At 40.9% G+C, this 17,438-nt stretch overlaps 2 protein-coding genes across 6 annotated transcripts; both read left to right on the top strand.

The window, feature by feature from the left end:
- Positions 1-285: 285 nt before the first annotated feature.
- Positions 286-8,441, top strand: LOC105029844 (zinc finger protein 91-like). Of its 2 annotated transcripts, XM_010903400.3 has the most exons (6): positions 286-371; positions 634-814; positions 3,638-3,743; positions 4,121-4,978; positions 5,090-6,826; positions 7,540-8,441. In XM_010903400.3, the coding sequence occupies exons 2-6, from the start codon at positions 806-808 to the stop codon at positions 7,875-7,877; spliced, it is 3,048 nt and encodes a 1,015-aa protein (XP_010901702.2). In that variant the 5' UTR covers positions 286-371; positions 634-805; the 3' UTR covers positions 7,878-8,441. The 2 variants fall into 2 exon arrangements, with proteins under 2 accessions (XP_010901702.2, XP_010901701.2); XM_010903399.3 differs by lacking the exons at positions 286-371; positions 634-814 and adding an exon at positions 2,569-3,064.
- A 2,141-nt stretch (positions 8,442-10,582) lies between these two features.
- Positions 10,583-17,026, top strand: LOC105029853 (zinc finger protein 585A-like). 4 transcript variants are annotated; one of them, XM_020045040.2, is made up of 5 exons: positions 10,583-10,705; positions 11,008-11,170; positions 12,411-13,259; positions 13,928-15,247; positions 15,672-17,026. In XM_020045040.2, the coding sequence occupies exons 1-5, from the start codon at positions 10,646-10,648 to the stop codon at positions 16,010-16,012; spliced, it is 2,733 nt and encodes a 910-aa protein (XP_019900599.2). In that variant the 5' UTR covers positions 10,583-10,645; the 3' UTR covers positions 16,013-17,026. The 4 variants fall into 4 exon arrangements, with proteins under 4 accessions (XP_019900599.2, XP_019900598.2, XP_019900597.2 ...); XM_020045039.2 differs by having other exon boundaries at positions 13,925-15,247; positions 15,675-17,026; XM_020045038.2 differs by having other exon boundaries at positions 13,925-15,247.
- Positions 17,027-17,438: the final 412 nt, after the last annotated feature.

The following is a 17,438-nucleotide window of genomic DNA, read 5'->3' as shown; positions in this document are numbered from 1 at the left end:
CACAACCTCGTTTGGGTCACACTGGGCTGCAATTTCAAAGCAAAGCCTCAGGGTCGTGCGTCCCACCGATGTCCTTCAGTACAAATTTATTTTAGGTTTCGATCGCCAAAAGTGCAGTAAAATGGAGCCGTTTATATTACAAGTCGTGTCTCCAGAATAGCATGTCCCTTTCTTTACCGGTCTAGGAAAGTAAACAGCCAGGTATGAGTTGTCAAATAGCTTAATGGAAATTTTGCTAGCCCCAGCAGTTAGCTAACGTATCCTCGTGGTGGAGTTCCGTGGGAGGACCACTGTTATTTTACACTATGCTATAATCCAGTGAACAACGTCGTTAATAGCAAGGAGTTTCCGAATAATTCACTATGGATCAGGTGAGAATTGCACCACCCATTAAACCATTAATGCTGAACCGGTCTAGCTGGCAGTGTCCTGCGGTACGTATATACGCGGGTTGTTGTAATAATTAGAATTCGTTTAATGCTAAACAAATTATTAATGCTAAACAAATTATCTCAGTACACGTCATGACGCAAAACCTGCGTATAGTTACAGAAGCACAATAACCTGACTGATATGCCTGAAGAGGAAGATAATGAATGTAACTATATATTTTTTTTTAATCTCATTCTTTAGTTTTAGGTTTCTGCTGACCTATCCAACACGCCTCGTTCCTGCTTCTCTGATTCCAGTCCCCCAGAGTTACTGGTTTCTGACTATAATTACAGTGGCCTGGACAACTGCAGTGAAATTCCCAGATTTAACATTGTGGTGAAAGAGGAGCCTGAAGATGTAGAAGGGGGTGTGGATGGAACTGGTAAGTCCAGCTTTTAAACCAAGACATAACTCCGTCTAGCAATACTCCACTGTCCGTCCAACTCGGACTGAAGGGTCCTCAAGCACAGTTTGAGCTCTACTAGAGAACCGACAACTCTGGCGAATGATGTTAGTTGTAGAACCTAATATAATGGCAGACTATAATGTTTCTGTGTTCAGTCATGAATGATCATTGTTCCAGCTTCAGTTGCTCAATCGTCAACATTAATGGTCGCTGATGTTTCATCTGGACACGACTCTCTGTATCTGTATCTCACACCAGATGTAATGCATTAGTTGTTTAGACCTGACAGTTATTTAGGCCTGACAGATTTAAACAGACACCACCAGGGCTCGCTAAGGAAGGCGTGGATTGGAATTGACCCATTGACAAGTATCGTAATGGGCTAAGCCAAGGGCTTAGTTACAGTCCAAAACATTTTCAGAGACAAATCAAGGATTATTTTGTTGTGTAAAATTGATATCGATAGCTCGAGACGCCACGGTCCAAGGTAGCGTGCAAGCACATCGCTCAATTTATCCCTTGATTGACACCCACAATTCTGCATGGTACCTCTCAAACATGTCAAATGTTAGATTGAAATGCTACGGAAATGATTATGGAAACAATAAGTCAATCTATCATTTTATTCTCCCTCTAGCAATGTAAATACGCTCTAATAAGTGGCTGTGAAAGTCTTAAAAGGTTTAGTCTTTGAATGGACACTACAATCTTTTTCCTCTGCTTCCCTGCAGAAGAAACCCACCGGGTACCACTCATCTCCACTACAAATAGGAAAAAGAGGCTACAATTTGCATGAGCTCACCAAAATTGGACAGTTGAAGACTGGAAGAATGTTGCCTGGTCTGATAAGTTTCGATTTCTGTTGAGACATTCAGATGGTAGAGTCAGAATTTGGCATAAACAGAATGAGAACATGGATCCATCATGCCTTGTTACCACTGTGAAGGCTGGTGGTGGTGGTGTAATGGTGTGGGGGATGTTTTCTTGGCACACTTTAGGCCCCTTAGTGCCAATTGGGCATCGTTTAAATGGCACAGCCTACCTGAGCATTGTTTCTGACCATGTCCATCCCTTTATGACCACCATGTACCCATCCTCTGATGGCTACTTCCAGCAGGATAATGCACCATGTCACAAAGCTCAAATCATTTCAAATTGGTTTCTTGAACATGACAATGAGTTCACTGTAATAGAGCATCTTTGGGATGTGGTGGAACGGGAGCTTCGTGTCCTGGATGTGCATCCTAAAAATCTCCAACTGCAAGATGCTATCCTATCAATATGGGCCAACATTTCTAAAGAATGCTTTCAGCCCCTCGTTGAATCAATGCCACGTAGAATTAAGGCAGTGCTGAAGGCGAAAGGGGGTCAAACACAGTATTAGTATGGTGTTCCTAATAATCCTTTAGGTGAGTGTATAACGTTTGCAATGTTAACGTGACAAACTTAAGTGCAACTGCGCAAATACCACACTCTTATTGAGTTTCAGGAATGCCCTCGAGACGTTCTGTTTTAAAAACCTTTCAGAGAAGGTCTCAGTAACTACGTTTGGAAAACATGTTACAATGCAGCAATTGTAGCGTCAAGTAATGACTTTCGCTGAACGTTCGTTCAGATATTGTTGTGTGCACTGCGCTGAATACGAAAGGTATTCAGCGCAGTGCAGCAGACAGCGTAGGCCTCCCGGCCTGGTGGTGGCGCAAATGCGGACAGACGGAGGTAGCTAACCCGGACTGGGCCCAGAATAAAATGCTAATGCTGGTTCCTAGCTAGCCCCGGCTAGCCCTCGATTTAGTTTTTCTAGTGTGTGACACGTGTCCGAAATAATTTATTAGGGTTTGTGTTATACTTCCATATTGCCAAACCCGGACTGTACACGTGAAGGCAAAAATGTTTCAAACACTTTTATATTTTGATTTGGGGTGTTAAGAACCTGGCCGGTTTGCTATAGCTGCCTTTAGCCTAGCACGCGAACTATGCTTTGGATAATTAAATTACAGTTAGTCTAAAAGGTTAAGTGTTTGAGAAAGGTATTTTGGCATGCTACCAGTAGTAACGTGTTTAGGGGGTCCAAACTGACGAGCGGTTTGGCTTCAAAAGTAGTTAGCATGGCTGCCACTGATTAGCCATCATGGCCTCGTGGTAAACAAAGTGACAATGTTTATATTCCGTGCACTAAATAATCTTAAAGAGGAAACGTTTTCTGAATAATTCACGATGGATGAGGTGAGAAGCCCGTGTTAACTTGTGTTAAACCGTGTTGATGTTCTAACATACATGATACAGCCGGGTTGTATATTCTTATCGGTGGCAGTGTTGAAACATTTTATTAGAGGAGAATAACGGCAGTTACCTTTCAATTCAGAGAACTCTGCCTAGCAACTTGGCTTGCAATGCCTTCTCAAAGTATTCAGACCCCTGCACTTTCTGTAATGACAGCTTTTAATCTTTTTGGGTGTACCAGCTTTGCACACCTAGATGTAGACATTTTCTCCCATTCTTGAACCTCAAGTAATTCAGGTTGAATGAGGAGCATTAGTGAACTGGACCTCTCCAGGTCTCACCGCACCATAATCAAAAAGCCAAATGAGGGAATATATTTTGGTAGAATGGTGTTCCACCCCTGCTGTAGAGATCCAGAGACTGGTAGAATCTACGCCAGGGCACATGGAAGCTGTTCTGGTGGCCCGTGGTGGCCCAAAACCTGTTTTATTCCTTTAATTTTGTCACCCGTCCGTAGATGGGAACAAGCCATTGATTTAAAATTGTTACAGTTTTTGATCTCATTCTTTCTTTTAGGATTCTGCTGACTTAACCAACCATGGCAACTGTAGTGAAATTCCGAAATTTAACATTGTGGTTAAAGAGGAGCCTGAAGATGTAGGCTGGGATATTGATGATACTGGTATGTAATGGCATGATTAAAAGGGAGTTGTGCATTTCAAACCACTGTTTTTAGTTAAACTATGGAATATGGTTGGATACATGTTTATAGTTGAGGTATAGATGCCATGATATACCATTATGGACATTCACCTATATTTAAAACATTTGTCCCTTTAAAGTATTGCACCTTTGAATTTGCATTATTATTATTACTTTTGATAAATACTTATAAATACGTATACGTCGACAAAGAGCATGTACCTGAGCAGAGAGACAATTATAACTCTGAGGAATTGAATACTGTTCTAAAACATTAAAAGTGTACCAACCTTTAAAAAAGCAGGCATAAAGTTACAGGGGTAGTATTTTTCTTTGAACCATGTTCTGTTTTAACAGGAGAAAGTCCTGACTCCAGCTCTAGTCAAGAGGCATTCACAGAATCTGAACACCAAGAGAATCAAACAACTAATAAGTCTGGGTCTTTCCCAGAATGTGGAATACAGATCTCGCACCCATCTAATGGCAGTACAACAAAAACACAATCTGCAAAGACATCATCCATGTGCTCAGTGTGTGGAAAAGAATTTGCCTGCCCATCCAAACTGAAGAGACACCTCAAAACTCACACAGTAGAGAAGCCTTATCAGTGCTCCATTTGCAAAAAGAAATTTAGTGAAAAGAAAAACCTGCAAAGACACCAGAAAGAACACACAGGAGAAAAGCCGTTCAGTTGCTCTGTGTGTGGGAGGAATTTTACAGAAGCAGCAACTTTGAATAGTCACCTTCTTATACACACTGGAGAGAAACCTCACTCCTGCTCTACATGTGGGAAGCAATTCCGTCTAATTGGAGACAGGAACAGACACCAGAAAGGACACACTGGAGTGAAACCATTCAGTTGCTCTGTGTGTACAAAGAGTTTCACCCAGGCAAGAACCTTAATGAGACACCAGCGAATTCACACAGGAGAGAAACGTCACTCCTGCTCTACATGTGGCATGCTATTCCGCGAGAAAGGAGACCTGAACAGACACCATAGAGTACACTCTGGAAAGAAGCTGTTTAGTTGCTCCATGTGTGTGAAGAGTTTTTCTTCTTCATTATCTCTTATTGAACATCAGAGAACGCACAAAGGAGAAAGTGAATCTGTGGAACTGGAATCACAACGTCAGGTGTCTCTAGCTGAAGAAGAGTCTGGTCTTAATCTAGTACCGGATGTTACAGTGAAGGAAGAGGAGGACGATCCTGCTTCTGGTGAGTTATTAGGTTTTTTTCTACAATGGCTTCGATTTGTATGATTTAAAAAAAAAAAAGTATACTTTTGTAAACATGGGTTGTTTGGGTTATTTCATCTCTTTTCCACAGCAGAGAGACTGGACTCTAATGACAAGGTGAGTTCCTGTACATCAGGAGAACCTCAACGGCATAAGAGGAACCACACAGCAAAGGATCCCTACCTCTGCACTATGTGTGGAACTCAATTTAGTGGGAAAGGTGACCTGATCAAACACAAGAAAATACACACTGGAGAAAAACCGTTCCCCTGCCCAGACTGTGGAAAATGTTTTGCGGTTGCATCTGCCTTGAGAAGACACTTAATGACACACACTGTGACACACACAGGAAATAAATCTTACTCCTGCTCTATGTGTAAGAAGAGATTTACCACACAAAGAAATGTCTGTAATCACGAGAAGACACACACAGGACGAAAGCCTTACTGCTGTTCACTGTGTGGAATTACTTTCTTAAAATATATGTCATATTGGAGGCACAAGCGATTTCACACAAAACTAAACTTCAGAGAACATGAACAATCACCCACAAGAAGAAAGCCTTACTCCTTCTCACTGTGTGGAATGACTTTCTCAAAATATATGATATATTGGAGACACAAATGGTTACGTGTAGAAGAGAACCCTCACTCCTCTTCTGTGTGTGGGAAGCAGTTCCTTGGAAAGGATGCCATGAAGAAACACCAAAACTCTTACTCCTGCCCCATCTGTGGAAAATGTTTTGCTTTTGCTGGGATTATGAGGGAACACCTGCTAACACACTCTGATGAGAAACCTTCCTCATGCTCCATTTGTGGGAGGAGTTTTGCAACACTATCATATCTTACAAAGCACCAAAGCATGCACTCAGAGAAATGTTACGTCTGCTCTGTGTGCGGAAAGCAATTTCTTACGAACCGGAACCTGAAAGTTCACCAGAAGCTGCACACTGAAGATAAACTCCATCAGTGCTCTGTTTGTGGAAAGAGTTTTGCTAAAGCACAAACCTTGAGTAGTCACATTCGAACACACACAGTAAAGAAACCAAACATCTGCTCTTTATGTGGGAAGACTTTTGCAAGAGTGCAAAACTTGCGGAGTCACCTTCGGACACACACAAGAGAAAAACCTCACTCCTGCTCTGTGTGTGGGAAGCAATTCGGGCAAAAGGGAGACCTGAATAGACATCAGAAAGTACATACTGGAGAGAAGCCATTTAGTTGCTCTGTATGTAGAAAGAGTTTTAACCAAGCAAATACCTTGAGAAGACACCTTCTTATACACACTGGAGAGAAGTCTCACTCATGCTCTGTCTGTGGGAAGCAATTTCGTGAGAAGAGGGGCCTGAAAAGACACCAAAGAGTACACACTGGAGAGAAACCCTATCCCTGCACTGTGTGTGGCAAGACCTTTGCCAAAGCGCAAAACTTGAGGGGTCACCTTCGGACACACACAGGAGAAAAACCTCACTCCTGCTCTGTATGTGGGGAGAGTTTTGCCAGAGCACAATCATTGACTAGTCACAGCCTGAAACACACAGGGGAGAAACCTCATGCCTGCTCTTTGTGTGGGAAGACATTTTGTGAAAAGGGAGCCCTGAACAGACACCAGATAGTACACACCGGAGAGAAACCCTTCAGTTGCTCTGTGTGTGGGAAGAGCTTCTCCTCATCGTCATATCGCAACCAACATCAGAGAACACACATGAGACAGAATAAGACTTTTGATCAAGGATCACACCAACCTGTATCTGTAGTTGTGGAAGAATCTGATCTCCGTCTACTACTGGATATTAAAGTGAAGGAAGAGGAGGACGATCCAGCTTTTGGTGAGTTTAAAGGGGGTTATTCTGTTAAAAAAATGTTTACATCATTTTAGTGAATTTCAGCTTCAGATCAGAAACCAACGCTGTTAATTAGTCAGAAGTCGCACATGCAAACAGAACATAATGAAAGTTAAGTGTAAGCATTATCCAATGAAATGTAGTTGCATGTCATGGATTTTAGCCTGTCCATTTAGCTCTACACTATCTTCACCAGAGCCGTCTTATCAACCTGAAGATCTTAGAAAGGAATCGGTGCCCTTTTTAGGGTTTGGAATGCATCCTCCGTTGCCACCAAAAAGGGCCAACTGGCCCTTTTTGGTGGCAACAGACAGGTGAGAAGCCACCAATGAAAAACGAGGCATAAATTGACAATAGTAACCAGCCAACCCCAAGAAGCCACGCAGGTCTTAGTGGCAGGACAGGAGAACTTTGCACCGTCTTTTATCCACACCCTTGACCAATTTGTTTGGGACAAGTTGCAGTTTGTTTTGTTCTTAAAAGAGCAGCTGGTTAACAAGATGAACAGTTTTATAGAGTGGTTTCTCAATTTAGCAGCGGCTTTAAATTAACAAGTATGAAAACTACATAGTGACCTAGAGCACTGCTTTAATTGGGAAGCCTTGCTAATGCTTTAGCCTAACACTTTTTTGGTAAATGTGACACATCAGGGTATAGTGTTATTAAAATCTATCCATAATATCGCTTTCCCGCAACAGAGAGTCCAGACAACTGCCCTGACAGTAAAACGACTCCCTGCACACCCGGAGAACAAGGACAACGGCAGGAGAATGTCAGAGCTAAGAGCCCCTACAGCTGTTCAGTGTGTGGCAAAGATTGTCAAAGTGTATCTGCGCTGGAAAGACACATGAGAACACACACAGGAGAGAAGCCTTACAGCTGCTCTTTGTGTGAGAAGCAGTTTCGTCAAAAAATACACCTTCGAGATCACCAGAAAGTGCACACTGGAGAGAAACCTTATGCCTGCAACGAGTGTGACAAAAAGTTTGGTTTTGCTTCAGCGTTAAAAAGACATCAGAAGCTACACTCACGATAGCCTTGCTTACATACAAGTTAAAGTCCTTGTCACTTTGTATTTGACATCTGAGGTAGTAAATACTTAGATTTCCGAGGAGTGGTTAGTTAGCTGACTTGATGAGCCAAATTTGTCATGCAGCTCTAGATTGCAAGATATGTTCAAAACAAAAGAGTTGTTGCTTGAATAGGCAGAGGTCTAGCCATGATAAAGTTGAGTTGCTTTCTTGACATCTCAGTTTACTGTTAAGTTCTGTAGATCCTAGTTCTGGTTCATGTGGACAGCTGCCCAGTAGTGATGTCAGGTGCTGCAAAGGCAACAAACCAGAGGTGTTTTCACATTCCCAGGTCCAAAACAGAAGATGCGAAAAACTTGGTATTAAATATAGCTATGACTGCGGGAGATCAAGTTAGCGATAAAATCTGCTAACATAAAAAAACACTACAGCATGATGGGAGCAGTGAAGAGAAAATAAATGGTTTTGGATATAGTCGTTTTTATGTGTTGCGCAACAATGGGTATGATTTTGAATTGTATGTTGTGCAGTGTGCATCGGTAATTCCAATAAAATACTAAAATATCATACCTTAGGAGACTCTTATTGAATGCATGGAATTATACTTATAAAAAAAAAATTGGGACAGAATATAGATAGTTAAACTTATTTAAATATATATTTTTGTTGATATTTAGAAATATCCCAAGTTCTCAGTATTGAAGACCCGTCGAAGCATGGACTTCACTAGACCTCTGAAGGTGTGCTGTGGTATCTGGCACCAAGACATTAGCAGCAGATCCATTAAGTCCTGTAAGTTGCGAATGTGGGGCCTCCATGCATCGGACTTGTTTATCCAGCACATCTCACTGATGCTGGATTGGATTGAGATCCAGTCAACACCTCGAACTCGTTGTTGTGTTCCTCACACTATTCCTGAACCATTGTTGCTTTGTGGCAGGGCCTTTGTGGCAGAGGCCAATGCCATCAGGGAATATTGTTGCCATTAAAGGGTGCACATGGTCTGCAAAAATGCTTAGGTAGGTGGTACGTGTCAAAGTAACATCCACATGAATGGCAGGACCCAAGTTTTCCCAGCAGAACATTGCCCAAAGCATCACACTGCTTCTGCCGGCTTGCCTCCATTCCATAGTGCATCCTGGTGCCATGTGTTTTCCAGGTAAGCAACGCACATGCACCTGGCCATCCATGTGATGTAAAACGGAAACGTGATTCATCAGACCAGGCCACCTTCTTCCATTGCTCCGTGGTCCAGTTCCCATTCTCAAGAGATTAATGAGATTATCAGTGTTATTCACTTAACCTGTCAGTGGTCATAATGTTATGGCTGATGGGTGAATATATATGGATATAGATATATATACAGGGGCGCCGTATAGGGGGGAACAGTTAGGAAAATTCCAAAGGCCGATGACTGACAGGGCCCCCGAAAAAAATAGGTAACAGCTGGGCAGAGGGTGCCCAATTAGAGTTTTTGTCATGGGGCCCAAAATATGAGAGAGAGAGACTTGATAAGGATTGTTTAGGCTTCACATTTAAGGGCTAACTGTTTCAGAAGTTGGAAAAAGCATGAATTGGTAGTAACAAGCATTCCTGAAGATACCAGGAAAATTCCTGAGTTTCCAATGGAAGCCACCAATAAAGGGATGTCCTCTGTGGGTCCAGTCCAAACTGACTGGCCAGTAGATCCATGTGGAAACTGGACATTAAGGCCTTGGGGTCCTACCATGACCAAGATGTGCCAGTTATTCAACGAGTACGGCATCTGGCCCTACGGATCACAGCTTTAGCCGCCTCCCTCTGGTAGCTTCTCTCCAGGCCAGATACACTTTCCTCCTGTTTGTCAACTGAAGCAGAGTTGCATTCAGCCTTAGTCAGCCGTCTGCTGATTATGAGGAAATGGCACATTGGCAGTGGCTTCGATCTTAGCATTTTTCATTGATTGCAGCACACAGGCTCAACAGCGGACTGAAAGTAAAAAACAGTAAGAAGTCCTGGCTGGCTACAACTAAGATTGGCCATCTCACCCCAAAAGATGTTACAAATTCAGAACCGCTATTTATTGCAAGATAAGTGAAAATAAGTTATATCATTTTGGTTAAATTTTTTTATAAAATCCAGGAGCAACTCAAGTGCTACCTGTTTAGAAATAGGATGGTTTTACCATTTATAGGTGATGGTAATGAAAATGAGGCTGTAAAATTGGATGTGGTGAAACATGATCACATATTTAGTTAGGAGCCCGCACTTCTCTTTAGCTAAGTCAGGTTTTATATGTATTTCTGTCATGCCTATTTCATATAGGTTTTCAGGGGCAATAGAGAGGGAAGTGTAAAGAAATCTTGCAAACAGTTCTTGCCACATGTTCTCGCTTCATATGTCAACATATTTGATTAGGGGACACCAAACTGTGTACTCCTAAACACACTCTATATGATAGATTGTAAGAGGCTTTATTTAGTTTATTCAATTGACTGTATTTCATTGATTGCGATGGGGAGCATTTATTTAACCTAGGAACATTTTTGAAAACCAAATTGTTTTTAATCTTAAATTGTATTGTTAATATTTTGTATTGTTAAATATTTTCTTCTTATATTCATTAATATAGTTGCCGGGACTGACACTCATTTAAGTTTTATTTGGTAAACTGTTATTCTGAAATATCATGACCCGGAAGTACTTTCGAGGTGTTTCAAACAATGCACATTTTTAAATGGTTTTAGATATGTTTTATTTCAATATAATTTGATATAGTTTAAAGTAGAGTTTCATGTTGCCTAACTCGAACAATCAACTATTGGCTCAAAGACCACATCGTTTGCTGTCGGGGGTAGGAAAGCTTGGTTGCTTAGCCTAGTTAGAAATAGCTAGCCGAGGTGCATCATCGTTCTGAATAATCTATTTTTGAAGAATTCACGATGAATGAGGTGAGTTAATGTTAGCTTACGCCAACCCATTCAGAATGTTTTCTGTCTAAACTGACAATGATTTACGCTAGCTAGTTAGGTATAACATACAGCAGGGGGCAGTCATGTGAAAATGACTAGCTAATGCTAGCTAATGCTAAAACCGTCTGGTTGGTTTTACCTGGGTGATAGAAAGCTATTGATAACTTCTCAATCTTTATTTTAGGATTCTGCTGACCCACCCAACCCGCCTCTTTCCTGCTTCACTGATTCCAATCACCCAAAGTCACTGGTTTCTGACTGTAATTATAGTGGCCTGAACAACTGCAGTGAAATACCCAGATTTAATATCATGGTCAAAGAGGAGCCTGAAGATGTGGATGATACTGGTATGGAACAGTCAGCAATCACACAATAACAAAGTGCCCCCCCACCACCACTACCACCACCACTGTTTCTGGTAAACCATAACGTTTTGAAGAAACCGGCTAGTTTGAGGAGTTTTCCAAACCGAGATCGTAGAAATGTTTCCAAAACCTATTATTCAAACAGTAATGAAAGACAGTTCATTAATAAGTCAGAAACAGAAAGGGGAGTCGGCAGGCCGTCTGGAAACTGAGCTCATTAGGAGCATGCTTTTTCCACTTCTCGTAACGTAGGCTATTAATATCAACAATATCAAAACATTCGTTAGTTATGCTAGCTGACAACTAATCAAGATGCATGTTGACTACAGAAACTGCGGAGGTAGGGAACACCTCAATTACATGCTCAATTTTCCTAATTGATTGTCCTATAAATCCTTAAACAAACTGATAAATACCTCAAAAAGAGAGAGTTTCTACCTTTGGCTGGCTGAGTTTCTACCTTTGGATAACTAATTCAGGCCTGAATTAGTTAACCTTTTCCACAGTGATCATTATCCAACGTTTTACGTAAGGTAGCCAGCCAGCCAGCCCACCAACCAGCTGAAGGTGTACTTAGCATGCAGAGGTAGGGTAAAAAAAAGTCTGCCTGACTTCTGCTGCTTGAGCAGAAATAAAGTTACTTCAGGGAGATCTGCTAACAAAATGGTGAATTTCTCGAAAGGACAGAAATTAGTGTTTTCTTGGTTGTTAGTAAACCACAATATAGAGAATGCATAGTGATGCCCAACTTTTAATGAGAAATCATCGTAAGCTACCATTGCTTTGCAACCATAAAGACTAGTTGGCCAGTAATCTCCAGAGTGTACATAAAAACATTACCGCTCCCATTTTGAAATCCATGTCAGAAATCCATGGAATAAAATCAAACAAACATACCTAACTGAAATATTTTGTTTTAGTTCTATAAACATGGTTAATAAGTAATAAGCCAAATGTACAAAAGTGGCTCAGTTTCGTTCTGAGCCTGAATACATAAAAATCTAAATACAATTTAAAGATAAAAGGTCCACCTCGATTTTACTCCTTTAAAGATTTTCACAAGAAAACATTTTGTCTGTCAAAACAGAGTGACTCTCATAATAAGCAGATTTGTAATTGTGGTTTTGTAAGAATATGTGTGTTTAGCCAATATGCATCCATAAAATAAATGTATGACATTGACAGTAATTTAATTGCATAACTTTTAATTACTTTGTAACAGGGGAGAGTCCGGACTTCAGCAGTAGTGGTGAGGCATTGACAGAACCTGAATACCGGGAGAATCAACACTCTAAGCAGCCTTGGGTTGGAAGGAGCAAGGCTCACCCATCTAATGGCAGTAGACCTATGAGGACACACACACAATCTGAAAAGGTGCCCCCGATGTGTTCAGTGTGTGGAAAAGCATTTGCCTACCCATCCAAACTAAAAAGACACCTCAGAACACACACAGGAGAGAAGCCTTACCAGTGCTCTGTGTGTAGTAAGCACTTTAGTGAGAAGAAGAACCTGCAAAGACACCAGAAAGAACACACAGGAGAGAAGCCGTTTTGTTGCTCTGTGTGTGGGAAGAGATTTACAGAAGCAGCAACCCTGAATAGTCACCTCCGGATACACACTGGAGAGAAACCTCACTCCTGCTCTACATGTGGGAAGCAATTCCGTCTAATTGGGGACAGGAATAGACATCAGAAAGGGCATACTAGACCCTTCAGTTGTTCTGTATGTAAAAAGTGTTTTACCCAAGTGAAAACCTTAAATAGGCATATTTGGATACATACAGGAGAGAAACTTCACTCTTGCTCGCTATGTGGGATGCTGTTCCGTGAGAAGGGAGACCTGAATGGACACCAGAAATTACACTCTGGAGAGAAGCGATTCAGTTGCTCCTTGTGTGGGAACAGTTTTCTTTCTTCGTCATATCTCATTGAACATCAGAGAACACACGAAGGAAAGGCTCAATCTGTGGAACTGGGATCACAACATCAGGTGTCTGTAGCTGAAGAGGAGTCCGGTCTCAGTCCAGTACCAGAAGTCAGAGTGAAAGAAGAGCAGGAAGACCCTGCTTTTGGTGAGTTAATGCATCCGTTTGATTTATTCATGGTTTTTTTATTATAACGAATTAACATACTGATCAATGTACTTGAAGATACTGTGTATATTCCAGGCCACATTATCTGGTAGAGCAAACATAAATTAGTGCGGCATACTTTCATTTCAACGCATCAATTTCTCAAACATAATTTCTGAAAAGGTTTCAAAAGTATTGGCTCCCCTTTCGTAAAGCCTCCCATAAAAGCACTGAGCTTCTTCTTGTGAAGTATGAAAAGGTTGTTGCACACTTTTTGATGGGTCTTGGTCCACTCCCCCATGTAGCTCATTTCTATGTCCTGTATAGTCTTAGATTTGTGCTTGTTGATGGCCCTCGTCGATTAAGACCACGTTTTCATTTGGATTTAAGACTAAGAAGGCCATTGTAAAAAATATCTTTGTTGATTTTGATGTCTGTTTTGGTTTTAATGAAAATGTGCAGCTCCCACTTACATTTGAAGCCAAAATATGAAAAATTTTTTGTGTTCTTTTTGCATTCACTTTTGCCAATGCTTGGGATCTGTGTATATCTGTTTAAAATGCATGTATATATTGCATATATATATATATATATATATATATATATATATATAATGTGTGTGTATATATATAATGTGTATATATAATGTGTATATTTTTCATCAGCAGAGAGAGTGGACCACTGCTCTAATAATGAAGCCAGTCCCCCTACATCAGGAGAACTTGAACAGCATCAGGAGAACCACACTGTCGAGAAACCCTACCTCTGCATGCTATGCGGAAAGCAATTTAGTGTGAAGGGAAACTTAATCAAACACCAGAGAAGACACACTGGAGGAAAGCTGTACCCCTGCGCAGACAGCGGGAAATGTTTTTCTTTTGTATCAGTCTTGAAAAGACACTCGCTATCACACACTGGAAAGAAACCTTACTCCTGCCCTCTGTCTGGGAAGCATTTTACCACGCAAAACCTGAGCAATCATAAGCAAACCAAAACTGGACAAAAGCGTTACTCTTGTTCACTGTGTGGAACGACTTTCTTAAAATATATGGCATACTGGAGGCATAAGCGGTTTCACACAAAACTAAACTTCAGAGATCATGAACAATTATGCACCAGACGAAAGCCTTACTCCTTCTCACTGTGTGGAATGACTTTCTCAAAATATATGATATATTGGAGACACAAGTGGTTACGCATAGAAGAGAGCCCTCACTCCTGTTCTGTGTGTGGGAAGCAGTTCTGTGAAAAGGATGCCTTGAAGAAACATCAGAAAAATCATGCAGGAGAGAAGTCTTACTCCTGCCACATCTGTGGAAAAAGTTTTAATTTTGCTAATGTTTTAAGCCAACATCTGCTTACACACTCAGAAAAGAAACCCTATTCCTGCTCTGTTTGTGAGAGGGGTTTTGCCAAAGCAGAAACATTGAGTAGTCATTTTCGAACTCACAGTGTAGAGAAACCTCACTCCTGCTCTGTCTGTGGAAAGAGTTTTGCCAGAGCACAAAACCTAAGGAGTCACCTTCGGACACACACAGGAGAGAAACCTCACTCCTGCTCTGTGTGCGGAAAAAGCTTTGCCAGAGTGCAAAACTTGAAGAGTCACCTTCGGACACACACAGGGGAGAAACCTCACTCCTGCTCTTTGTGCGGGGAGAGTTTTGCCAGAGCACAATCGTTGAGTAGTCACCTCCTAAAACACACAGGAGAGAAACCTCACTCCTGCACTGTGTGCGGGAAGCAATTTGCTGAGAAGGGAGCCCTGAACAAACACCAGAAAGTTCATACTGGAGAGAAACCATTCAGTTGCTCTGTGTGTGGAAAGTGTTTTTCGTCATCATCATATCGCAACCAACATCAGAGGATGCATACAGGAGTGAGTAAAGCTGCTGGCCAGGAATCACTACAGCAGGTTTCTTTTGGGGAGTCTGGTCTCAGTCTAGTACTGGATATTAAAGTCAAAGGGGAAGAGGAAGGTCCTGCTATTGGTGAGTTAGAAGGGGGTTATTTTTTTGTATACAAATGTTTTATGTTTACAAACTTAAGCTTCAATTTTGGAACTAACATTGCTAATTAGTCAGGGGCCATGACTGCAAACCGTAGAACATCCTGAAGTATAAGTGTAAACATTAGCTAATCAGGTATAGTTGCATGTGGTAAAAAGCTGGTTCCATTACATAATGCTATCCATTTAGTCCCATGTAATAATACAAGCAGCCGTGCAGTCCTATGACAATGTTTACCTTCAATTTGCTTTTATATCTCAACACCAAAAATACTGTTAAGAATCGTTCAAATTAGTGGTTCAGCCCACACAGTACCTCTTTAACAGTTGGAAGCATGATAACCAGCAATGTCATAACCTTTCAGGGATTTGAATTACTTTTAATCCATACTACCTCTTTCCCAAAGCAGAGAGAAAAGACCACTGCTCTGACCATATAGAGAGTCCCTCCACATCAGGAGAATGTGGACAACGGCAGGACATTCTCACAGCTAAGAGCACCTTCTGCTGTTCAGTGTGCGGAAGAGATTGCCAAAAGCTTTCGGCACTGCTAATACATATGAGAATACACACAGGAGAAAAGCCATACACCTGCTCTTTGTGTGAGAAGCAGTTTCGTCAAAAAATACACCTCCGAGATCACCAAAAAGTGCACACTGGAGAGAAACCTTATGCCTGCCCCAAGTGTGACAAGCGATTTGGTTTTGCTTCAGCCTTGAAAAGACATCAGAAGTTACACACACGATAATCTTGCTTACACAAAAGTATAAGTCTTGCCAAAGTTTGTCACTTCATGTTTGACTACTGGGATGATATAGCTGTGGAAAAACCACAGAAGAATGAGAGAGGTCTATATGCCAACGAGTAAACATTTATTATCTACAGGATATGCAGTGCCCTGGACAATTATTGGGACATTAGGCAAATACAAACATAAAAGGCTGTGAAAATTTTTAATTGTTGTTTATTTGTCACCACACATGTATACCTCTGTGAAACAGGATGTCATGGATGACCACTTAAGAGTTCCCAAAGACTCAGATGAAAATTTAAATATACATTAGATTTTGTTTGTAATTTTCCCTACAGGTGCCAATAACTTTCATGATTTTTGGAGTGTAAGATCAAGCTGAATAACAACAATGGCCATTTTTTTTTCACACCCTTTTTTGTTCGTATTTTGACAATAATTCTGGAGGGAACTGTGTATACAGGGCCGCTATCATCCACCTCAATTCTGAATAGATCACCTTCTGTATGGAAGTTGTCCTGAGGATTCTAATTTAATTATTCAGATTAGGTAAATCATTCAGATTAGGTTAATCATTCAGATTAGGTTAATCATTCAGATTAGGTAAATCATTCACACTCTGTCCAGTGCATCATAACTCTTCCTAGACAGTAATGATGTGAGTATACTACGTCTACATAGCAAACTACATATTTTTTGGCATTAGCTTTAGCCAGGTGGCTAACACCGGTCTCCACTCATAACGACCTTTCAAGAAGCCATATAAGATCTAATGTTTGCCTGCTGGCAAGGTTGCCGTACTGAATGCTATTTACATTGACCATTTCACCCAGGTTTTAGAAAAGATGCATTGATGCATACTAAGTTTATTTGAAAAATGAACAACCAGGCGGTGGGCGGTCTCACTGAAAGTCACCCCATCCCTGCTGTGATCTTGGTCAGAACAGGTTGAGATTCATCTCAACAAGACAGCCTGTATAATTGACATAAAATCAATAAAAAAATGTACATAGACACGTAAATGTGTGATATCACTGGTGCTAAGTATATACATTTTTTATAGATATTTCGAAAAACCTTTTACTCTCTGTATTGAAGATTTATTCTTGGTTTATGATACTACATTTGTTTAGTAATTATTTATTTAGTAAGTAATTTAGTAGACGTTATAATACAGATAGATTTATAATAGTGAGTTCATACATTTCTATGCCTTTTACAAATTGGGCCCCCAATGGGAATCTACCCAACAACCCTGGCATCGTAAGCGCCATGCTTGACCAACGGGCCAAATAAATATTTCCTGAAGAATTACTGTATGTAAAAAACTTGAATGTTAAAGAGAGATGCCAGTAAGACCTTTGCATAATTTTGTTAAAATGGATTTTGTCATGTTGATTGTGTTCCAATTGAAGGAAAAACT

Source organism: Esox lucius, chromosome 9 (genome assembly GCF_011004845.1).
Source record: "Esox lucius isolate fEsoLuc1 chromosome 9, fEsoLuc1.pri, whole genome shotgun sequence".
NCBI lineage: Eukaryota > Metazoa > Chordata > Actinopteri > Esociformes > Esocidae > Esox > Esox lucius.
This window is presented reverse-complemented; position numbering and strand designations above follow the sequence as displayed.